The 23,700-nt window shown below is 37.4% G+C and overlaps 3 protein-coding genes across 5 annotated transcripts; 2 read left to right on the top strand and 1 right to left on the bottom strand.

Annotated features, from left to right (window-relative positions):
- Positions 1 to 424: 424 nt before the first annotated feature.
- Positions 425 to 10,601, bottom strand: LOC137934623 (F-box/kelch-repeat protein SKIP30-like). 3 transcript variants are annotated; one of them, XM_068779069.1, is made up of 3 exons: positions 10,568 to 10,601; positions 8,387 to 8,575; positions 425 to 1,914 (listed from the first exon to the last, which is right to left on the bottom strand). In XM_068779069.1, exon 3 carries the CDS (start codon positions 1,892 to 1,894, stop codon positions 833 to 835), a length of 1,062 nt encoding a protein of 353 aa, XP_068635170.1. In that variant the 5' UTR covers positions 1,895 to 1,914; positions 8,387 to 8,575; positions 10,568 to 10,601; the 3' UTR covers positions 425 to 832. The 3 variants fall into 3 exon arrangements, with proteins under 3 accessions (XP_068635170.1, XP_068635169.1, XP_068635168.1); XM_068779068.1 differs by lacking the exon at positions 10,568 to 10,601 and adding an exon at positions 9,995 to 10,132; XM_068779067.1 differs by lacking the exons at positions 8,387 to 8,575; positions 10,568 to 10,601 and adding an exon at positions 9,995 to 10,132.
- A 1,130-nt stretch (positions 10,602 to 11,731) lies between these two features.
- Positions 11,732 to 14,199, top strand: LOC137934778 (protein CDC73 homolog). Its single transcript, XM_068779303.1, has 3 exons — positions 11,732 to 12,924; positions 13,732 to 13,814; positions 13,906 to 14,199. Exons 1-3 carry the CDS (start codon positions 11,874 to 11,876, stop codon positions 13,993 to 13,995), a joined length of 1,224 nt encoding a protein of 407 aa, XP_068635404.1. The 5' UTR covers positions 11,732 to 11,873; the 3' UTR covers positions 13,996 to 14,199.
- Positions 14,200 to 16,399: 2,200 nt separating this feature from the next.
- LOC137934467 (uncharacterized) lies at positions 16,400 to 21,734 on the top strand. The gene is made up of 10 exons (XM_068778811.1): positions 16,400 to 16,561; positions 17,460 to 17,624; positions 17,714 to 17,894; positions 18,407 to 18,463; positions 18,561 to 18,631; positions 19,579 to 19,657; positions 19,750 to 19,809; positions 20,233 to 20,330; positions 20,422 to 20,482; positions 20,908 to 21,734. Exons 1-10 carry the CDS (start codon positions 16,428 to 16,430, stop codon positions 21,298 to 21,300), a joined length of 1,299 nt encoding a protein of 432 aa, XP_068634912.1. The 5' UTR covers positions 16,400 to 16,427; the 3' UTR covers positions 21,301 to 21,734.
- The last annotated feature ends 1,966 nt before the right edge of the window (positions 21,735 to 23,700 follow it).

A 23,700-nucleotide genomic window follows, 5' to 3' on the forward strand; every position in this document is an offset into this window, starting at 1 on the left:
AAATATGTGATATGTTGCTCTGTTTTACTCTGAAGCTGATCGTCTCTTATGAGTTATCAAGAAGAAAAGCTGTCCACGATCTTTCCAATTTATTTTCTACTGCTGCATTTCTGCTTGAGAGTTCATATTTCTGCTCAGTACAACGAATTTGCTGTTTCCATTTCCCACTTCTGTGTGGTACATTTAAGAAACAAGTTTGACACTTAACACTCGACAAGTACCAAGTTTCTACGCTAGTACAACTTCACAGCAAATTACTTAACGTTATCATGTTTATATGGATTGATTTAAGAGTTCAAAACACCACACTTCAGATGCTAATCATCCTCCCTGAGGTTTTCTGGTGCTTCGGAAGAAATTTGAAGTGTTCCCGATCAAATTGAGATTCAAGAAATCCACAAAAGCAAATTGAAGAAGACGGTAATTGACAAAAGCTGGGGTAAAATCAACAATCACTAAACAGAATATAGGGGTACAAGAAGAAATGGAAATGCCCCCAAATGTTAGAGGGAACCATCAAGTTCTAATAGATTCGTTCACGGGTATATATTTAGTTTCTAATAGCCCAACTCTTTCTGTTAAAAGAACTAGAGAGAACCGCCTGAAACTTCCAATCATATCAGCCGTTTCCCCCCCACCCACCCAATAGCAAAGCTCTTCTTAAACCAATTACAAAGAATCAACATAGAAGCCCGAGACAGGTTTCGAAAGTAATGACAGAATCCCTTCAAAGGATCAAAAAGAAAACAACAAGCTTTCCATTTCTCCTCTATCCTTGTGTCTCCGATTCATAACCATCACAACAGAGACGAGGAAGGTAGACCACAAGACCCTAAATTGTCAGCAATGTACAACCAAGTATGGTCCCACGACATCTGGTCATTGGTGCAACCTGCCGCCAGGTGGGCCTCTCACTCCCAACTGCCAAAACATCCACATCAGGTAGCCTCTTGATGACAAGATTCCACCGACCTGGCCCGATCACTCCACCAATCACATATAGCTCATCTCCCAACCCTATCATTCCAAATCCAATTCGGCTTTGGAATTCTGACGCCGATGAGATTAACTTCTTTACTTTGTCCTCTTTGTACTGTTTAAAAACAAGCCCATGGCTTAACACATAGAGCTCTCCCTTAACAACCGCCATTGGCCCCTGGAGCCACCCATAATCTTCAACAAGCCACCGGTTACCCCTATGCTCCAAGATCTGCACTGTAGAATATCCTTTGTGAACCACATGGACTTTGCCTCCAATTACCACCCCTGAACAAGCAGTGTTATGAGTATTGGTGAGATCAGGCATTGGATTCCACACATCCTTCTCAGGGTCATAAATCTCTGCCTTCGAAACTGATTTACGACAGTTGGTGAATCCACCTGCAACAACAATCTTCCCATCCAGCACACAACATGCAAACATCACTCGTGGAACTAGCATGTGAGCACATCGTGACCACTGGCGGATAGCAGGATCATAGGACCATACTTCATCAGTTGCAAAGATGCCATCATGGTCTCCTGTCAATGGGTCCACAGCATCACTACCACCACCAAGCACAAAGAGCTTTCCAGACGTAGAAACAACACCAAAGTGAGCAAGGTGTCTGATCTCAGAGGGTAAGACTGGAATGGAAAGCCAGAGGTCTCTAAGAGGGTCATACAGCTGCCACACATTCTCAGGCTCAAAGGCACACACACAAAGGAGCTCTTCCGTCGAACCCAACTCGTGCCGGACCTTGAATAGTGCAGGACTAGTAACTGCAGCTCGCCACGAGCGACAGACAAGCTGCAAACGGGGGTGGAGGTAGAAAGGGACCCGTGCTAGGCAATGCAGGGCAACAGCATCGGGAAGACCATCGATCAAGCCTGACATACTGGTCTTACATCTCATTTAGAAGATCTCTGTATGGTCTAAAGCAAAACCCAAAAAAAAAAAAGGGTTATGCCTCTGAAATTTCATGATAAAAGGAAAATAATTAGGGATTATTGACAGATTTATGATCATATGTCCTGCTCTTGTCATTCAACACGTTATTACCAATAAAATTACAATTCAAAAAGCCAAAAGAAAAAACAATAAGGTTGAATCAGACATGAAGACTTTCAAGCAAGCTGCATGAACAAAGGACTTTAACAAGTTTAATTGCACTTTAATTTTATTGGTATTAATTTTTACTAGTCCGTCAATCAACACTAAACAGTTCCTGCAACATGAGATGAGAGAACGATTACACACTAAATGCTACTTTCAGTAAAATTTCATCAAATATTTCTCCTGTCAAGGAGTTTGTAAGGATGAAAAAATGCCACTTAGCTGAGATTCACATAAGATTGTTGACACAGAGACAAATCTCTACTAAAAACAGAACCATATTTGACTAACAAGGGACAAAACAGCAAAAATAGGTTAAGGCAAACTGCTGACATGGGCCAGATGGTAAACTTTCTGCAAAAATAGGAATTCATTACTATAGCTTTAGACTTATGTTTACAGACACAACTAGTCACATAACTTGCTAGTGGGAATAATATTCCCTCATAGGTTAATGTTAAGAAAATTCTAAGGTCATTAGTTGGGAAAGCCATCCTAATTTCAACTAGTAACTGACGAGTCATTTTGGAGAAGTCTTGGACCCAACTTTAGCATGATATCAGAGCCCAAACCCATTTATTTGTCAGTTTTTTGACCCACTCATACAGTCCAAGTCATAGGCCCATTTGCCTGTTTTGTTGCGCCTAGAGGTGAGGGGAGGCATTAGTGTGGGTAAAAAGTCGGGAGACAGGTCTCCTAAGTGGTTAGTCATTTGGGATGGACCATAAGCCAACTTTAACATAGTATCAAAGCAATGCATCTGCTGTATTGGGCCTAGTTCGTATATCAATTACTTTTACCCCATTTGTGTTGTACATGTCTCAGGTCTATTGTCCATTCAAAATGATAAGTTAGGAAACCTTTCCCAACAAATAAGTATGGTACTTTTCCTAATAGTAAATTATGTGGGATCAAACAATATAATATTAGTCAACAAACAAAGATTGAACTAACAAACTTTAATAAAAGAAATATTTTAGACTTTAACACCATCTACCTTTTCAACAAACATAGACAATAGACTGATTACGCAAAAGAAAACTATAATTTTTGAATGTTGATTACAAACACACTACACCCCTTTCCCCCTGTCCACACCATAACATAAACAACCAACCCGCACCACCCACAGCAGTCGCAGTTGAATCAAAGGCCCAATCCACTAAAAGAATAAAGTATATGAGGAAAGACATATAAGCAAATTAAAATTCGGAAGCTAACTACCCCTCTACAACAATAAAAAGGCACTTAAGATACACAACCATCTCAACTAAGGGAAATTCAGCTCTGACCCATGATTATCAAGTAATGGAGTTAAAATAAAAAAAAATCAGTTTTCAAGCCTTCAAATTCCACTCTGCTAAAAGATGTGTATAAGAAATTTTGAATTTTAACTCTCATGAAAGATTTGCGTGCCTACCCAAAAAACAAAACAGCAAAAAAAGAAAAAAAGAAAAAAAAAAAGAGAAAATGAAAGGCTTATGTGAATAAGGACTCTTGGCATGGTTTTTTGTGCAAAACCAAAATACACAGCCTGTCCATTACTTTTTTTTTACCACAATTCTCCTAAAAAAATTCAGATCAGCTTATACCATCTTGAGACAAGTAGGTTCCTGTTTATCTTATCTTAACATTCTTCTTTTTTGAAGGAAGTTATGAAATTTTTTATTGAAAAATAAAGAATAATCAAAACACCAATACGCTTCCAAAGCAAGAATCAATCACTTACAAAGAAGAAAATAGGGCCTGTTTAGCTAGGTATTGTATTCTTTCTCCTCCTTTTTACTAGCTTATACATCTTCATTCAAAAAAAAAAAAAAAGACAAAAATAGGGTGTGAGGTTTCATCTTGATCATGGAGTTACTACAACCTAAGGCATATCAGATGAAACATACCGGTGGAAGCCTCTGGTGGATTTTTTCAAGCTTAATAAATTTTTTCAGCACAAAATATATGTTTAAAAACTCCAACAATTTTACAGGTACAGCCAATTTGAAATATTAAAATGCTGCAAAGAGCTATAACGACTGCTCAAGGACCAAGAACAAATTCACTGCACTACTTCATGGCCCCAAGCATGGATAACCAAACCAAGACATATATCCTTGTCTATGAGGGGATTCACATTATTGGTGATTGAAATTTAGACAAGAGTCAACTTTCACAGCAAAGTCTCACTGGGGCAATTCTTATCAAAATTCATTTCTCATCTCAGTACTCGGAGGTAACCTCCACCCCGATCTAAAAATATTTGGTTCCATAGAAAAGATTTCAGTATGTTGGTGGATGAATGGTTAAAAAGGTTTATGTTTACAGGTATGGAGGTTCAAAAGGTACACCCAAATACTCAAGCTTCTACTGATGAAGTTCTAAAGTTGTCCGAGGAAACAATTTTTTTTTTTTTTTTTTTTTTTTGAAAATGTGTCCGAGGAAACAATTTGAATTGAGGCGTGACTCTCTCCTCATGCAAACCATGACATTCACCTTCTTGAGGCAAGATATGACATGGTGAATCCTCATGCCATGTTGCATTATCAAATAAGAATCCCTCATTAGCCACAAGGATGTCATTCGAAAATTGAATGGCTTAAAAAATGTGATGGAAACACACAAAAAATTTCACACAGTTTCCTCCCCACAGAAGATCTAACTGAAGCACTTCCCTGTAAGGCCTCAGAGAGATCTTCAATCACTAGTTCTTTTAAGAGGTTATGAAAAGCACTGCCAAAGAAGACCTAAGGTTTAGAGCCAGCCACAACAATGCTTATCTCCTCATTTAACTCTAGTCCTAAGACACCATTCACCTCGAGTGAGATCCCATTGATAAGACCCATGGCCAGATGGTTTAGTGCTGCACTCTATCAGCATAGGATTACAAGCAAAACAACACAGACATCTTTATTGTTCTTGTGTTGAGGAGGGATGATGCCACATCTCCTTTAATACAAGTTGGTTGCTAGAGCTGTAGTCAACTGACTTAAGCTTGTTTTTTCCCTTTACCATTAACCCAACCCATAGCGCTTTGATTGAAGGTAGGTAAATAGTGACTCAGCTATGCCCACTCAGGAGTTCATTGATCTCTTCAAGCATGGTGGGCAACTAAGAGCAACAGTAAAGGATCCTTACTTCCTTTTCACTGGTTAGCCATGGAGTTCCACGTGGTTTCATAAAGATCTAGTGGCCTCTATCAAGGAGATCCAATCTTCTCTATTCTCTTCATCAGTAGCGAGGAGGATCTTTATGCTTTTTTTTCAGCAAATAGAACAACCCATCTTAGAAAAAGCCAGTCATCCCTGTCCTCCAATCTGCAGGCAATACCATCTAACTTTGTGAAGGTAATCTGGAAAAATTTGCAAATTAAAGTCAACACTTTAAACGAAAGGTTAACTGGTCCAAAAATACCATCTTCAGTGTTAAGATACAAGATGTAATTCTACACAGCATAGCTACGATTCTCGGTCACACAACAATCTCTCTCCTCTTAACTGGGCCTCTCTTTTTTTTTTCTCACCAACCTGACAAAACCTCTAGGCACTAATACTAATAAATTGTCTAAGCGGCTACCCACTTGGAAGGGCAAGCTTCTCCTTCAATGTGGACCATCTTACTCTCATAAAAACTGAGTCCACAAGGCTTCTAACCCAGTTCCTTCTTTTCTTCCAACTTTGCTAGCATTGCTACAAGAATTGAGATATTGGAAAAAAAAAATTCTTTTGGAAGTGGACCATGAGAAATCCTTTTTTTTTTATATATAAAAGGGATCCAGAAATCCAAATTTTCACCTAGATAAATATGAGGATTATCCTAAATTAAATGTTACACTTCGCTAGATGGTTCTTAAAATTTGGAATTCAAAATAATGCATTTGGTGGAGAGTGGTGATGAGTAAGTATTATATTCCATCCCATGCTTGGTGGCCCCTAAATAGCAGCAGTTGGCATTCACCATCCCGTTGGAATAAGTACTCAGGTTAAGTTTTGGTTAGATATGTGGTAGAGTGACAAGCCTTTCATCAAGCCCTACTCAGATCTGTACATATTTGCTTATTATTCCATAATTGTTGTAAGAAAGTTCTAACTCGTGATGGGAGTACAAGGGATTAGTCTCTTAATCTTATTAGAAACCTTCACTATAGTGAACCAAAAGCAAAGCCAGTTGCTAGATTCCCTGAGAAATTCACTTCCATCTTCAATTTGAGGTCAAAATTACTCAAATGGGATTGTCGCATGAGCAAACAGACATAGTAATCCCAATAAGACCATGTTATGGAATTACACAAGATCCAAGCCTACCCTGCTCAATTTTCTTGGACGCTTTTGGTCTCTCAAAGTTCTCTTCTTCGTTTAAAGTGCCTCAAGAGGTAAGATATTGATGGGGAATCACCTTTCTAGAAGAGGTATGATCAATAATAATACTTTTCGCAAGTCATGCAACTAGCTAAGGAAACCATTGACCATCTCCTCTTAAACTTGATCACTATTTATCAAGTTTAGGAATATAAATTAATTGGATTTGGCACTTGCCAGTACCACCCTGCAACTTTCAAGGATCTCGTTGTTCAGAATCATATTGTGGAGTCTTCCAAAGTTTGGAAAAATTATTTCAAAAGTTTTGTTTAGCGACATATGACAAATCTGAAAGGAAAAAAACCAAAGAAGTATAATATAATACCACCCTAGCTATACGTTTATTATTTTTTGTTTTCAGCTCGTAAGCTAGTTGGTTGTACAGCTGTACAATTAAGCTTCACCTTTTTTTGAAAAAAGAAACACTTGGAGTAAGTTAACTCCCTAGACTCAAAAACTAAATGTAAGTTCTAGCAAACCTCAAACACCCTAGCCCCTGCAGTGAAAAGACAAAAAAAGCTCACAAATGGATAATTAACACAGTAAATCTAGATTAATGACCACCGGTGAGATCTAAGTTATCTCCTCACTTAATTGAAAGGTGAAATCATTTCCAATGCTAGAATCATCCATCCCCGGGTTGGAAAGGAACATGACCCAAATTCATAAGCCAATGGTCTTCAGATCAAACAACACCACGATTCTTCTTCATCTCGTGCCCTATTAAGCGGTAAGTGATGAACCAGACCCATCACTTGAGAGTTAAGAAAAAAGAATGCAAAGATGAGACAAATGTTAGAGGTAAGGAAAGACCCCACCTCAAGTTTAATTTCCCACAACCTTTAGATAAATGATCACCATAATCCTCTCTCTTCCTATCAATTCTTATCATCCTTATATCATTGAAAAGTTATGAACCAGACTCATCACATGAGACAAAGAAACACAGACTAGGCTGACAAATTAATCGTAGGGAAAATATCTAAAACACCCTCATAGATTTTTTGTATTTCAAAAAGCCCCCATTGACTATTTTTTTTTCCTACAGTCAGCCCCACTAAAAAATAAAAACATATCTTATAAACCCTTCTTTGATGGAGTTTCCTAACTTCTGTTAAAAGTAACAGCTCTATACCGGAATACCCATATCCCTCTGTGAAAATCTTAAATATTTTTAAGCATGCCAGAATCAGAAAACATATTTCGTGTTTCACTATAACTCCAAAAACAGTATTCTTGAAAACATCTTTTATGGAAGTATTTAAAGAAACTAGAAATCATATAAAGATGGACAGGAATCATCACAAGTTGTATTATTAGACTAATTTGTCAAATTAAGTTATTATTTTTCAAGACAAGGATGAGATGATGCATGGGAAGAATTTTGCATACATAAACCTCTCTATAGTCCTGTCCTACAACAAAACCATTTCTTTGTCAAAGAGCCTAATAATTTATACAAGAATTGATAACTAGAAGTCTGCATAGATTATTGAATGGAATGCTTCTTTTAGAAAAACTGTTAAATCTACAGTTTAAACATTGTTAAAGGTGTGGACCAATACTCAGATTTGAGAGTTTTCTCCCTCAAAAACCAAAAGGCAATGTTCACAATTCTGTGAACGATGAGGAAATAGAGTGATGGGGTTATTTTTGGAATAGAACATTTTTTAAACAGAAGTTAAGAGACTCCATCGAGGAAGGGTTTGTCAGGTATGTTTTTTTTTTTTTTTTTTTATTAGGATTGACTGAAAGAAAAAACAGTCAATGGGTGCTTTAGAAATACAAATAGGAGGGTGTTTTAGATATTCTCCCTTAATTTTATTCTATTTTATGCTGGATTAAATCAATGACAAGAACAAGTACCAACGCTGGACAGCATCTGGTTACAAGTATCATAAAAAAAGAACATATAAATGGACAGGAAAACCTGCTTTCAACTCACCTGACCATCTCGAGCAGACCATCACCTACAATAAAGTTCTCCCAGAGTGGTAGGTGAGGCAGATTGCTAAAGTTACATAAATGGATTATTCATTTGTCACAATCACAACCAATTTATTAACAACAGTAGTTTCTTTTCCACCACATGACCAGCTAGGCATACTTCAGAAAGAAAGTTAGAGACCCACAACTGAAAAAAAAAACAATTAAAATAAAAAGAATAAGATAAGCATAAAGATTCATATCAAAGCAAATAGCCCATAAATGCTTTTTGCACAATCTGACAAGTTGATGTGCACCTGAATAAACACAGATCTACAACAATCACACTCAAAAAGAGATGTCATTAAAGCTCTTCTATTCTGGACAAAAGGCCCATGCAAATAGACTTTGTACAATCTAGAATCTAATTTTAAAAGGTTGTGCAGGATAGGAAACATAGAGAAGTAGATGGAATTTGTCTGTTATGTTCCCAAACTTTTTCATCCTTAAAAACGGTTTCAAGTCAACTGTCCATAATATTGCAAAGAGCCAATTTAAAATTTAAGAGGAACATGAATAAAAACCAGAAACTAATAGGCAAAACATCGCATACTTTTTTTTGCATAATATGCAACAAAACCTCCAAATATCCATAAAGTGGTGTTTGAAGGTTATTAATTGGATTTAGTGTGGCTAGTGCATTACTGCTTTTGTTTAGGTTGATTCAGCTTACTGAGTTGATTCTTTGCCGTCTAAAGAAACCACCAGATCAAAGAGTTTTTCACATTAATCATACTTTAGATAAACTTGGTGCATATTGGATCTGCTTTCCTCACTTCAAGCAACACTAGGCATTAACTCTTAGAAAGGTTTATATGAGCAGGCCAATCATGAGGTAATATCTAGGCATAATCAAGAAGAGTCACAAATGGAATTCTTAGGCAGATATTTCCAAAGTAGGAGAGAATGGAAAGGAAACAGAAAAAAATTGAGAAAGTGGCATATGAGATTCAAAAATATGCCTCTCCCACATTACTTTCACTAACTCTCGATTCAATTATGCAACATTTGATAACTCATAAAAATCAGAGAATACAACACGCAAAATGCCACTTTGCAGATGTTTGATGAAAATTAATGTCACGCACACGAAATCAGCCCTTTCTTGAGCTTTCCTTTTAAAACAACGGCCTCATCAGGTTTACCACAGAATTTTACCGGCAGAACCTTTTTATCAATGTTTTCAAGAAATTGTTTAAGAGACGGAATCCATGCAACTCTAAAACCACTTAACAAATCGTAACGACACCCATTTCCCATTTCCCTTAAACCTCAAGAACCTCCAACATGCAGTTGTGAAAGTGAAAGATTGGAGATAGGATGAGAAGAGCACAGAAATAGGGATGGCAGAAAATAATAGAACTGCCACTTCACTCGCACTAAAACATTTTCAACAGAAGACCTATCTTGAATTGTAGAGGAAAACTAAAATGAAATAAGGGCGTGAAGAACCTCGTCAAGTGCATACACAAATGAAAGGCAATTCACAGCCAGATTGACCATTAAAGACGAAAATGAATGTCACATTTGACAGTGAAGAAGAAAGAGCAAAAGAGGGGTTTTGCACCTCGGAGCTTTCAATTGGACTATCTTGAGGTTGAGATGAAGAAAGCTTTGACAAAAGAAAGCCGCACCGCAGTAGTAGCGTGGATTGTTCGAATTGCTAAGACTAAGATGATAAAGAAAAGGAGCACCGTCCCCCAACTCGTTCTCTTGCGGCAGGAAAGGGAGAAACCGCTTAACAATGGTAATCTACGTTACTGTATATACTCGGGTCCCGTTTCCGGACTCAGTTTCGGTTATGGGCCCGTTACGTGACCGGTTAATTTTTTTGGTAATTTTGATCGGACGGCCGTTGATCATGGTCGGATCGCTGAGATAGCATTCCGTCTGTATGGTTTTTCATTTTCGATCAGGCCTCTATTCTCTCATGGACGTTTAATTACTATAATTCTGTACTTCTTTATCAGAAGAAGAACCCCGATCTAGAGATACGATGCGAGTCTGGAGCTCTTGGCCGCCATAATGAAGAAAAAATCGACATCGAAAATACTTGCAAAGGACTGGTTCTCTGCTCCAGTGGAACATTGATCAATCGCAGTTTGAGAATCTTGCATCACTATCTCTTTAACTCTCTTACCAAGACATGGATTGAGCTTCCTTATAGAGAACTGAATAACTGGTCGCCCTTGTCAGCTCTCCGCAGCTTTAGCTTTTGATCCCCTCCATCTCCATCCTCCCCTTCCTCCCCTTCCTTTCGCCCTGGGTTCGACATGGAAAAGCGCAGATTGATATGTTTTCTTCTGAAACTGGGTTATGGGTTGAGTTCACTCTAAGTGGGATGAAACGAAGATTTCTCCATTTTTCCTGAACGGAGTTCTATACAAGATTGCCGATTCATAGAAGCTCCTGTGCTGGGAGAAATGATCAGTCACGTTTCCGCATTCAACTTGCCCGAGAACCAAGATATTATATTTAATTACTAACTTAAAGAGTGAGAATTTAGATATTGTACGTAAACATTTTTGTTTAAGTATTTTATTTTTTAATTTAATTAATATAATATTTTATGTCTATTTTATTTATTTTATTAATTTAGACATATCTATATTCCATCTTATTTTATTAATAAAAGTTAAATAAAATCATCTTATAAAATTTAAATCTATCAAAATATTTTTATATAATAAAATATCATATTTATTTATTTATATAAATTTATGACTTTTAATATTATATTTAATAATTAATTTAAGAGAGAGAATTTAGATATTGTAAAAGTAGCAATTTGATTAAGCATTTGGACATTATAAAAGTAAACATATTTATTTAGGTATTTTATTTTTATATTAAATTAACTTAATATTTTATTTTTAATATTTGTTTTATTTTATTAATTTAGACAAATCTAAAATCTATCTTATTTTATTAATAAAAAATTAAATTAAACCGCATAAAAAAAGTTAAATCTATCCAAACTTATTTATTTATTTATAAAAAATAATTAAATTTTAATATTATATATAATTATAAATTTAATAGTGAGAATTTATATATTTTAAAAGTAAAAATTTGAATAAGTATCTCAACATGATAAAAGTAAATTTGTTATTTAAGTACTGTGTTTTAATATTTAATTAATTTTTTCTACTTATTTGTATTATTTTATTAATAAAAAATAAAATAAATTTATCTTATTAAGGTTAAATCGATCTGAATATTTTATTAATAAACTCTTTCTTATTCAATTTCGGTTTCTCAATTTCACTTTCCGTTTTACTTTGGAAATGCGCTAACCCCTCCCTGCGCTAGCTGCCATACGGGAGCCGTCCCGTCCCCTCGATTCGAATAGCTGCTCCGCAGCCAAGATTCGATTTTTCCTGCAGAGAATCTCTCACTCCCACATCTTCAACTAGACTTCCAGGTGGAGAAGGTGTCGTTCTTCCATGGATCCCCTCTCTGCCCTGCGCGACTACGCGACGCGCGGGGAGTTGGACAAGATCGTCCGAGTCGGGGACGAGTTCCGGTTCGGCTCCGACTTCTCCTTCCCTTGCAATACGGAGACGGCTTTCCGCTCCAAGCAGGGGAACCTCTATACCCTAGAGACTCTCCTCTTCTACGTTCACAACCACCAGCTCAAGCATACGGACTATCTCCAGGCCACTCGCGCCCGCAAAATCCCCGCTGTGACCTTGCCGGACAGGAAACCGTTGCTCGATTATCTCCTCGGTAGGATCGCTTCCTCTGATTCTATTGAGACCCTTCTTCTCCCCAGTGCCAAGCCCACTGGTGCTGCTGATCAGGAATACCGGCCGGAGGAGCCGTCTACGCTGCTTGCTGGGCCTGCCACCGACGAGACGGAACTCCCTATCCCCGCCGCCAATGATCACGCGGAGAGGTTGGACTACATCTCTATGATCAAGGCTCTGGAACGGCCGTTGAAGGACCGAGAGACCCTTTTGGAGTGTCGGCATCGGAACTTCTACGAGATTTTGATTAGCTCCCAGCGTCGCGAGGAAGAACGCCACCGGATTGAATCCCAGCAGCGGAAAGATGGGTTAGTGGCGAAAAATCGACTTATGGGTGGGACGGAAGTTGGTGGATATGGGGAGGATTTAGGGCTCGATCCCTCGGCTAAACCGAAGATGCATTTGAAGGGGAGTAAGATTGGGGAGGGGGTGCCGATTATCCTCGTTCCTAGCGCGTCTCAGACTTTGATTACCATTTATAACGTCAAGGAGTTTCTGGAAGACGGGGTTTTTGTGCCCTCGGATGTCAAGATGAAGCAGTTGAAACCCGGGACAACGAAGCCAGACTGCGTTACTGTGCAGAAGAAGTTCAGCAGGGACAGGGTGGTGGCTGCATATGAAGTCAGGGACAAGCCCTCGACCCTGAAGGCGGAGGATTGGGACAGGGTGGTGGCCGTTTTTGTGTTGGGGAAAGAGTGGCAATTTAAAGACTGGCCTTTTAAAGATCATGTGGAGATCTTCAACAAGAGTAAGTGGAAAGATAGTACTTCTGCATTTTTTTTGTTTGACTTTCTTCGGGAATTAGTTTGTGGATTTCAGTTTCTTACTTCGAAGTTGAAGCAATATGATTAAGCATTTGTTTCCTCGAGAGTTAATATTTGTCACGGTAGAAGTGATTGACATTAATTAAAAAAAGTTACTAATACAGTGCAGAGTTGTGTTCTTGCTAGACTGGTAGAAGCATGATGGTACCATTTCATTCGATTTTTACTCAGCATTTTGTTTCATCCATCTTTGTTATTTGCAAGTAAAGGGTTTGCCATACTAACGCCAAAAATGAAACTACTCTTCTAACATTTAGCATTCAACAGAAAAGTAAATATGGACAGATAGAGACTGACTCTGCATGATTACCTTCTGTTTAGTCTCCCCTAAAAATCAGTTTCATTGAATGGTAGTTGACATCTAATTTTGGATACAAGAGATTGATCTTCTAAGCATAATTTGGTTGGCTTTATTCAATTTTACTAAAATAACCTTGCTCTTAGTCAGAAGAAATATTATTACCTAGTACTATTGACATTCGAACAAAGATGTTTTGATTAAATCACGAATATGAGTGGGAATTATGACTTGATCATTTTTCTTAGGACGATGAACTTGCATGTTAGTGTTCTATTCCTGATGTATCCGTCTTTCCCTCAAATTCGTTATTTCAAGATCTATGTATGTGAATATGTTAACTTTAGCTGTTACTTGTGTAGGCTGGACTATTTTTCTGTTTTGTTTATTTTGTGTTTGATGATAATGATAAAGGATCTTGCATCTTGTGCAGTTATTGGGTTTTTTATGCGCTTTGAAGATGATAGTGTCGAGTCAGCAAAGACAGTTAAACAGTGGAATGTTAAAATCATCTCTGTAAGCAATGATCCTTTCCTCTCTATATCAATTTTGAGCTTTCTCATTTACATTTTCTTGTACATTATGTGATATAAGTTTTAATATGCAGATCAGCAAGAATAAGAGGCATCAGGATAGGGCTGCTGCTCTGGAGGTATGGGACCGGCTAGAAGAATTCACGCGTTCAAGGTCACATTGAAGATTTTCTTCATTACATTGTTATGAATTTTTTTTGTTGTTGTTAAATTTTCCTTAGTGTGACTGCTAAATAGCAGCTTTTTATTTAGGTATTTTAGTTTGTATCTTCTCTTTTGTGTCAAGAAAATTCAGAGCCAATGTAAATCAACTTGCAGAAGCGCTAGTAAAGATGGTAAATGTGTTTCTATGGAGTTGCCATTTACAATTCCAAACCAGCTTCTTTTCTTTTTATTAATTTCTTTATTTTTTTTGGCATTTGAGAAAGAAATAAAAAGATACGGGTTCAGACAAAAAATGAAGTACATGGCCCAAATTGTTATTATTTTACCAAAGTACTTATTATTTGGGGATTGATGAGTAATTTTTATGCCATAAAGAGAGGATATCTGCTGTAGCAGTGAAAATGAGAATTGAGAAGATTTTGAGTACAATGCAGAAAATAACGTGGGTTTCTTTCTGTTTCAATGTATTTGAATGGAAAAGCTCTCTTACGGAAAAAGGCCTTGGTGAGATTATTGTTTCTAGTGTGCATTTGTGCTCCCTGGATGAAATAGCCAACTTTAGATTGAAACCAGAGTGTTTGTCAACTAAAATAGCTGCATTTTGTTTTTTCCAAATTTCCTGATGTTTTCGTGAGAGTAACCTGTAGTGCTGCCTAGTTAACTTGCTGCTTAAAGTTCCCTCCATCTTATTGATGAGTGTTGTCTGCTTTACGATTTTAGCTGGATGAATCAAAGCAAACAAGAAGCTCCTTGAAAAAGACATAGTATTATAGTGTGAATTTCCGCAGTATTAACTGATAAACTGGGAATATTCAGATATAGCTCGCATGTGTAGATGTAGCAGCGTAACAATCGTCCCAGAATAAGCTCAGAAGCTGGTAAGACTTGCAGCATATGATGCAATGAAGAAGATAAGGAAGAGAATGGAGGAAGAGGTCAATGATGTGAGGTTTGCATCAGATGATTCTCTGCCTTGGGATGGAATTGGTGCTGCATATATTAAAACAGAATATTTTTATCAATTGCCTGAAACTCTCATTCGGTTCAGTAGCAGAACATGTAGGCAGATGTTATCTCTCAAACCTTGTGAGCCCATCCGAGAATCCGCAGGAGGGCTTGAAGGGGCGCCAGCATCAGCTGTGACAATTGACACGGAAAAGTCCTATTGGAGAACTGAAACTGCTGAGACTTACGAAACTTCTTCATCTCATATACTACTGCATGTAAGCCAGAGTCCTTAACCTTTGCATGCACTAACTGGTGGGGTATGCACCTGGCAAGCAGAAGGAAGAGCCAGAGCCAAGGTCTGGTTAATGGTGATTCCCAGCGACGCAGCAGCTTCTCTGTCGAGGACCATGCAGAGGCACCTCGGCTGGGATGCGACAACATTAGCAAGCTGGGAGCAGCTTGTAGGCGTGGGCGTCGAAGAATTCCCCATAATGTAGCTGAGGCATGGCGAGAGGCTGACAAACGCCGTGGTGCAACTCGACTGTGCAGCCGCCCCTGCCCAAAACGCGCTCTATGCAATCATGGCTACCACAATTCCCATTACTCTAACAGCCATTGTCTTTTGACACTCGAACACTTCCGGTCTCCTGAAACCTTAACAGCTCAGACTTCACCCAATTCCCAGCTGGTGAAGATACAAGATTTGCAGTGAAGTTGGAGAAAGATAGTGAGGTTTCATACAGAGAAGAGTCCGGGGAATAGTAATTAGAGAAGTTCCTGTGGGGTTTAAATTTTCTGCTTCTAGATTTCCAAGCCTTGTGAACCATTGCCGACTCTGATAGGTGGTGAAGATCATCCCACCTTGCCGGCCAAAAGGGAAGTTTTAAAATAATATGACGTAGTAGAAAACGCGCTGTTTGTGGTCGATGCATGGGAACGAGAAGAGAGCGGAGACGCGAAGGGCAGTCTCGAATGGATTTCATCACAGACCCTGAGACTGAGAGGTCGTACCGGAAGTTTCGGTGCGCGTGCTCGACTGTGCAGCGGTGCCGCGACTGTGGACCAGAGGGTTGATCCAGGGGTGGCCTCTCTTGGATGCCCTTTGAGACCAAATCCGGTATTAATATGTCTATATGTGTCGCAGATTAATTAATATAATAATAATATAATATAATAATCATAATCATAATAATATAATAATCATAATCATAATATAACTATAAAATAAAAAAAATTAAATAATTATAAAAAAAAGTTTAGATTTATTTTTATTCAAAATTTGAATTTTTACACTAAAAAAAGGTTTTAATTACAAAATGTGTAGCCGGCTCTGGGGTTTTCCTAGAAGCTGGACCCTGTTGCGTTCGGGTTCGGTCCATTGAGGTCTTTGCACTAAGCACTTCGCAGTCAAAACCCTTGTCCAGAAGCTAAAACCCTAGTAATGGACACCTCCACGACAAGCGACGTACCACTTTCTGCAAAAATGGATGAGGTTTCCATCGAAGAAGATGAAAGCAACAGTGGAATCGAGGTTGCTCCGGCTCTAATCGCAGTCCACCCTCTTGAGGAATCCGTCGCCGTTGCTACCGGAGCTGAGCTTCGGGTTTTCAGTTTAAAGTAACTCCTCTTTCTGTTTCCTTGTGGCAGTTAATTTAATATTTTAGCCATTTTAAGGGTGCTAATCGAAGGGCCCCGATCATTAGAAAGATTCAGGGAGCTTAGGATTGCTTAAATTTTGACGTAACATGGAAAGTTGTGTATTTTAACTTTCTCTAATGTTATGAAAACTCAAATGTGCAGGAAAGTTAGTGTTTTCTGTTATCTAGCTCATCTTTTTTATGTCTATTTCATTGGGACTGAAAATTCGCAACTTCAAGATTGGCTTGAAGTTTGCACTGTTTCAGACAGTAGATGTTATGAGTTAAAATCCAGTTCTACGACTTATATCACGATTAATTTGAATAACAACCATAGTTATACATCTTCATAACAATGCGTTGGAAGTAATAGTGGTTGATTCAAAAAAGTGACAGAGGTTAATGTGTTCAGTTGATTTCTGTAAATAAAAAGAACACATGTTGAGGGCTTCACCTTTTGTTGTTTCTGTAGACCTAAGTTGATCTATGCCTGTGCATGGATGAGAATTTATTCTCTACCCAGGTTCTATAGACTGGAAGTGTCCATCCTAAATCCTGAAGGTGGAATGGTTCAGTTTCTCTTGCTTTATATACTGTTCTTGGGCCACTGTATAGTGCTATCATCAGCATCCTGATGTGCTCCATTTCCAAATAATGGAGGATATATTCTTGGTTGTGTCAGCTACCAAATTGATCAATTTTTTCATACTGCTGCAGTGAAGGTGTTTTAGAAAAAGCTGAGGTACATAAACATGTTTATCATAAGAAATGAATTTGTTGCTTGATTATATTGCATAATGGACCTTAAACGAACTGAGCTATCAAGGTAAACACCCCAGAATAAGTTATCAAAGATGCGTAACCTCCTTGTCTTGTAGGGAAGATCAGCCAATAGCTTTGCGAGATGATTCTGAAGGTCCTTCTCATAGTGAGGCTATTCGTGCAATTTGCTTTGGTGCAAAGGGGAGGTTTTTTGCATCTGCTGGTGATGACAAGCTTGTCAAAGTTTGGGCAGTTGATTCGTGGCAATGCATAAAAACTGTGTAAGCAATTTAAATAGTTAATGTTTATGTGTTGACAATGTGAATTCAGTCCATTTATTTATTTATTTGTGATGCTGTTATATGTACAGATGCTCAGAGAAGCGAGTGAGTGCTGTCGCTGTAAGCCATGATGGTCATTGGCTCACTTTTGCGGATAAGTTTGGAGTAGTTTGGGTTGCTGAGTTGGTTGTGGAGAGGGACAATGATACACTGGTCAATAGAAAGCCTCTACCAATTCTCGCTCACTACTGTAGTATTATCACTAGTCTGGTTGGTTTCTCTCTCTCTCTCTCTCTCTCTCTCACACACACACACACACACACATGTGTGTGCGCGCGCACAGGTGCACATGCATGCCGAAAATCTCTTAAAACACACATACAGTTAATTTCTAGTTCGTTTACAACTAATGTTAAGACTTGAGGTTCCAGGACATTAATTGTATACTTCAGTTAATGATTGATTAGAAGCTTCATATAGATATCTATACGCAAATCTAAAATTTGGTCCAACAACTAACTATATGACATATTTGCCTGAGTTTGTTAAAGTTACAGTGGTAGTTTAAGTGATGAATTCAGTAAAACGTGAAAGAAAAAGATACGAAGTTGAAATATCCCTACTGAGCATTCTTTAAAAAAATGAAGTCACAAAATCCTAGCATACTGGCTCATTCTAGTTTATCTTTCTATATGTTTACTCATTAATTTCTGTTTCTTCACTTTGTATGTATTTGTCTCAAGCTAGGTTTTTTCTTCATCTAATTTCTGTTTGCTGTTCAGGAATTTTCTCCAAATGGACAATATCTTGTTAGTGCTGATAGAGATTTTAAGATTCGGGTACCTTATCTCTTTGTCTCAGGCAATCGGAATTTGCCTTTTTCTTTGCCTCTCTAAAGAATATTTGCCTTAATTGTGGTTCTATTTGACTTAGCAGGTAACTGTGTTTCCTAAAAACCCTTCAAATGGTGCACATGAGATACAAAGCTTTTGTCTTGGTCATACTGAGTGAGTTTTTATATTATGCCATGTCTCAGTTTATTTCCGTTAGTCATTATACTGACTGCTTAAAGTCTGCAAATATTTTGTCAGAATCTGCTGAAACTTAAAAAAAAATTGTCCTTGTGTTCCTCAAATAATATAGCAATAGTAGTGACTTAAACTTTTACTATTGTATAATTTTGGTTGAGTGCACTCTTTAGTACCTTGCATATAATTATATCCAGGAAACCCTAATAAAAAGTTGAAGATGGGGTTGGCATCTGTACCTGAGTACCTGAATTTTCAGTGGATCGGATATGGGTAAAGCTTGTTCTCTATTGCTAGCTTATTCTTGTACGCTAGCATAGTTTCTATTTAGAGCACACAAAGTTAAGTGCTTGACCAAGAGTTTGAATGTTGCTGAGTAGTGTTGGGGTTGTATTAGAAATAAGGGGCCATCCATATTATGATAGCTTAGATTTGTTGTGGACATTAATGGACTTGAATTGAGTTTGGGCCTTCTCAATTTGGTACTGAATTGTGCTTCTTACTCCATGATAGTCGTTATGTTAATTGAGATTACAAAATGGTAGCTCTGTAGAATCTTGAGAATAATATATTATAAAAATTCTTGTGTTTTTTGCATATTAATATCCATTGACAACAACATTAACTTTGTTGGATTTCATCATAGAGCTATTGTGATTTTTCCTTTAGGATATTATTGGTCAAGATGAATGCCCCAAAGCAAATTGTTAGTGAAACAGTGGTTGCTGTTATAAGAAAAAAAAATGGTTGCTATAGTCTGTTGTTGTTTTTTTGAAATAGCAAAAGAATTTGCACACTATGGTCTGTTGTTATTACCCAGAGTTGGAGACTTTATGTTATCAGTTGTGCCTCTTAATTCATATCAATGTGTAGTTACAATTTGTTCAAAGGTGGTAATGGCTAATTATTGCTTGGTATATTGTCAGCTTTGTCTCCTGTCTTGCCTTTGTGAGAACTGGGGAAGATCCACAGGGATTTCTTCTCTCTGGAAGTGGTGATTCAACAGTGGGTACATCTCAAAGCTCAGAAAATTTGCCTCACCCTTATATGTTTCCTATGATGGGCTTATTCCTCACCTAGTGGACATGCTTTCACAGGTTTGCTTGTGGGATTTCCCTACTGGATGTCTTCTCTGTACTTGTAAAGTTGGAGAAAAGGTATCTCATTTTTTCTTTTTGATTTTCTTATTTTTGGCATTTTATTTATGCTTGTGAGGGGATGTTTTGACATCCTCATACAAGTATTAATATTTTTTTTTTTATGAAACATACAAGTATTAATATTGGTGGAAAAGGTTGTATGTTAACCTCCAGCTGAGGCTGTAAGTAGTGCCATAGAGGTGTTCACATGTGGTCATAAATTTAGATGCAATGCAATGAGTCGTCTAAATCAAGCTGGCAGTGTTGGCTATTATTGAACGAGTAATAACGCATTAAGTTGATGACATTATAGTATAGGCCCTTATGTTGATGGTAATACAACTTTGAATTTGTGTCACCAAACTCTTTGGCATATAATGTCTAGAAGCATTACCTTGTGGCCCTCCAATTATAATGTCTTGTTTTTGTTTTATCTTGAAGGCAGAACTTGTTGGATTGATTGGAGAAGACCATCATCCTGCTGTCACTGATTTGTGTGCTTATCCAGATGGTTCTATAGTTGCTGTGGCTATTCAAAGGCAGGCCCTTTTTTTTGTTTGTTTATCTTCTTTTGATTGATTCGCCTTTATCTCTTCTTGCTTCTTATATTGGTACATTTTTGTCCTGCAGCTTTTGTGGAGTTGTACTTTTAACCTGTGATTTATCCACAAAAACTCTTGCAGTTGCCAAGGTAAGAGTAGAAACTCACAGAGCAAGCTAAAAGGAATCCATTCTGTATGTGTGGACTGTACGTTCAGTATTCAGCATATTCCATATCTTTGGTAATTGTTGTTATCTCAACTGCCTTGACAGGAAAGTTTTACAAATTCATCATGGTTTTTGTAGGTAGCTAGAATTAAAAAAATGAAGTTCCTCCTGTTATCTAGAACCATTTTTGGACTTCTAATGATCTATGAACCCACGTAGCCATGTTTGCAAGGTGTTCTTAATATTTTAATTGAAAATGCTACTGAACATAGTTTGGAGCCCTGGGACCAAAAAACGTGGGTTGCAAATCTGCTGTCTGAACTGTGATGGATATGTGGTGGTGTGTCTTAAATAAAACAGTTGGTACAACTCTCCGTAGTTTCTGACATTATTGCTTGATGCTGACAGATTATTTCTTTAAAAGAAACTTTCATCCCCACATGCTTAGGGATGAGTTGCTCCACAGAACGCCTGTGGATAGTTACCGGAGCATCTAATTTGCCATCTTCAACCACTTTGCCTCTAGCCTGTGTGAAGGTTGTCTCTCGACTGCAAATTTGCAATTTGGACTCCAACAGTGCAGGACCAGTTGTATTGGAAAATGATTCTATTCCTGGAGGAGAAAAATTGCTTGAGAAATTGCAGGGCAGTGTAAATGCGGGCAAAGAGGAGAAGGCATTTGCAGAGGCAGCTGAAGCTGTGAAGGCATCAATGCGCAACTTATTAATCAAAAAACAATATTCAGCGGAGAAAAGAGAATTCAGAAAACGGAGCAGAAATGATAAAAAGATCAAGCAATGATAAATAGTTTCAAGTATCTCTTAATGATTTTGAATTCTTTGTTTGCAATAGTATGTTGAACCAGTGATAGCTACCTAAATTCTAAGCTTGTAGAATGAATCGCATGTGTAGACATTGTAGAGTAGTTATAGCTTCAGGCTTTGGAAGTTGCTCAGAATAGCGTGGATAAGCAGAAGTTTGAGATCAAGCTGAAGGTTGAGGTGTCCACCTTTCCATCATTTTTTACCTTTTTGATCAATCTTATTAGTTTTTGTCGCCTATATTTTATTAGGTGATCAAACTGTTTTGCAACATTGTTTCTTATTTAGTTTGAAGCCCAATTGAGATGTTAAGGCCATAGCCAATATCAGTTCTTTCTTATCTGGTGGCATACTGTAGTAGTGCCATTTCTCTATTGTATAAGTGTAATGCAATTTGCCCTCTATAAAAGAAACATTCAGAAGCATTACATGGCTTATCTTTTTTTTTTTTTTGTGATCATGACCCAATTGAACCAGTCAGGGTAGTCAATCATGGGATGAATTGCAAGCTTGGCTTGGTCATTCATGTTTTAACATATATCCGCGTCTTATGATTGTTTTCATTCACTAAACAGTCTGGAGTTGGTAGAACATGGTTAGAACTGATTTAGATGTTTCTTGTTTCATTTTTATAATCTGAAGCAAATTGATTTGTTTGGCTTGTTTCATTTGACCTGCTGTTATTCAACTAGATGGGAGAGACAATTATATCAAAGTCTGTTTAAAAGGAGAACAGAGAACAGAGCAACCAACATAGGCCTCTCAATTTGACTAAGTCAGTCAATTTCTGGATACTTGTTTCTAAAAAGATAGCTTTTTTTCCAGTAATTTTTTTGAAGAAAAAGTAAACACTCCCTTGGACTTATCTTCCAAGTTTGGCCCCTCCCTCTTGCTCCTGCACCATCTCTACTACATGGGTCACACACATTGTCCAAAAACCAAACAAAGATTAATTAAAATTATTAATAATAAGTAGTGTTTGTTAGACTTCTTCTTCTTCTTCTTCTTCTATGATTATTTATCTCTTCAATCTTGTCGTTTGTATGACCTTTGATTACTTCACTGAGTTGGCTCATTTGTTCTTTTCTCTAATTTGTTTTATATTAATAGGAATTGCTTGTCTCATCTTATCTAAAAGCATATATTATATACACCAAGGATGCCGGCTCATGCCAACAGTCCATTTCTTTCTTTACTCAAATTAAGTAGTCTTCTCTGGATCAAGTGGTTTGATACGGCACACACGAGGATGTATAATTTATACTCAAATTTTTTGTTGAATTAAGTAATGAGGTTTCAATCAAGGAGAAGTGGGTGAAACTGAAGCATTTAGAAGAGGGTGGTTATTCAATGAGATTGGACTTGTAAAACATAATATTTTACATGTAAAAATATCATGAATACCTAAACCTAATTTGTTTGGAGTCTCAAAGATTTCTTATAATAATGAAAGATTGAATGAAAATTAATCTCCTTACGGTCCGATTCAACGAGGCATCGGGGTAGTTTAATAAAAAAAAATCTTGTGATTATTAGTCGGGAAAAATCTTATGATTATTATTTTGAAATAAAAATTTGATTAGGGTTACAATTGGACAAGACAAAAGTGTTAAATCAATGCCTCTACCTTTTCCTAAGCACATAGAAAGCACTAGAGATTTTTGCATGCACTATGAGATTTACCATATTTTCTTTAAAGATGCCAATTAAAAAAGAAACTCCTTTGATACCATTTTTTTTTATAACACTTTCATCTTTTTCTTACCCCCTTTCACCTCAAAAGGAGGAAAATTGAGAGACAATTTTTTTCTCTAGAGAAAAGTGTCTAAAACATGTTCATGCACATAAAAAAGTTTGGGTAAAATTCAATTAATTTCATTTCATATTTAAAAATCATAATAAAAAGTTTTAAAAAAAAATGTGTCTTTGACAAATAATCTACTTTAGAAATTGGGTCTTTTGATGGCCTTCCCTAACAAAGGGGATTGTGGGACCCATCTGATTTTTTTTTTAATTTTTTTGTATAAACAATGTGGGCCCCTACAAGGGGGTGGGTTCCATTTTTTTCTTATCCAAAACCTTAAAAAAGCTTTCAAAACCCATTATTGGAAAAGAGGGTGGGAATCTTCAAGTCTTTATCCACAACAGAGCATGAGACAGTGCTCGAGGAATCATGTTCATTGATCTGTCCAAGTGGCAAGTTAGACCGGGCAACACGTGGATGGATAACAAAAAGTGGGTCCTCATTGTCCTTCAATGTTTCTTTTCTTTTCCTTATGTGGGCCCATGGAAGAAATCCGAGCCTCTTGATATGGAAAGCCCATTCCAGAGTTGGGTCTGCCGTGTCCCACAATGGTGTGGACATGTGCCAAAGGGAAAA

This window comes from Aristolochia californica, unplaced genomic scaffold (assembly GCF_029961685.1).
Source record: "Aristolochia californica isolate CCGP_79_NKW_82.1479 unplaced genomic scaffold, dmAriCali1.0.hap1 SCAF_6, whole genome shotgun sequence".
Taxonomy (NCBI): Eukaryota; Viridiplantae; Streptophyta; class Magnoliopsida; order Piperales; family Aristolochiaceae; genus Aristolochia; species Aristolochia californica.

Coding starts and splice junctions, on each gene's coding strand:
- LOC137934623 (XM_068779069.1), bottom strand. CDS start 1,894: ATGAGATGTAAGACCAGTATGTCAGGCTTGATCGATGGTCTTCCCGAT.
- LOC137934467 (XM_068778811.1), top strand. CDS start 16,428: ATGGATGAGGTTTCCATCGAAGAAGATGAAAGCAACAGTGGAATCGAG. Junction 19,810..20,232: donor CTTGTAAAGTTGGAGAAAAG/GTATCTCATTTT, acceptor TTTATCTTGAAG/GCAGAACTTGTTGGATTGAT. Junction 20,331..20,421: donor GTTGCTGTGGCTATTCAAAG/GCAGGCCCTTTT, acceptor TTTGTCCTGCAG/CTTTTGTGGAGTTGTACTTT.
- LOC137934778 (XM_068779303.1), top strand. CDS start 11,874: ATGGATCCCCTCTCTGCCCTGCGCGACTACGCGACGCGCGGGGAGTTG. Junction 12,925..13,731: donor TGTGGAGATCTTCAACAAGA/GTAAGTGGAAAG, acceptor CATCTTGTGCAG/TTATTGGGTTTTTTATGCGC. Junction 13,815..13,905: donor GGAATGTTAAAATCATCTCT/GTAAGCAATGAT, acceptor TTTAATATGCAG/ATCAGCAAGAATAAGAGGCA.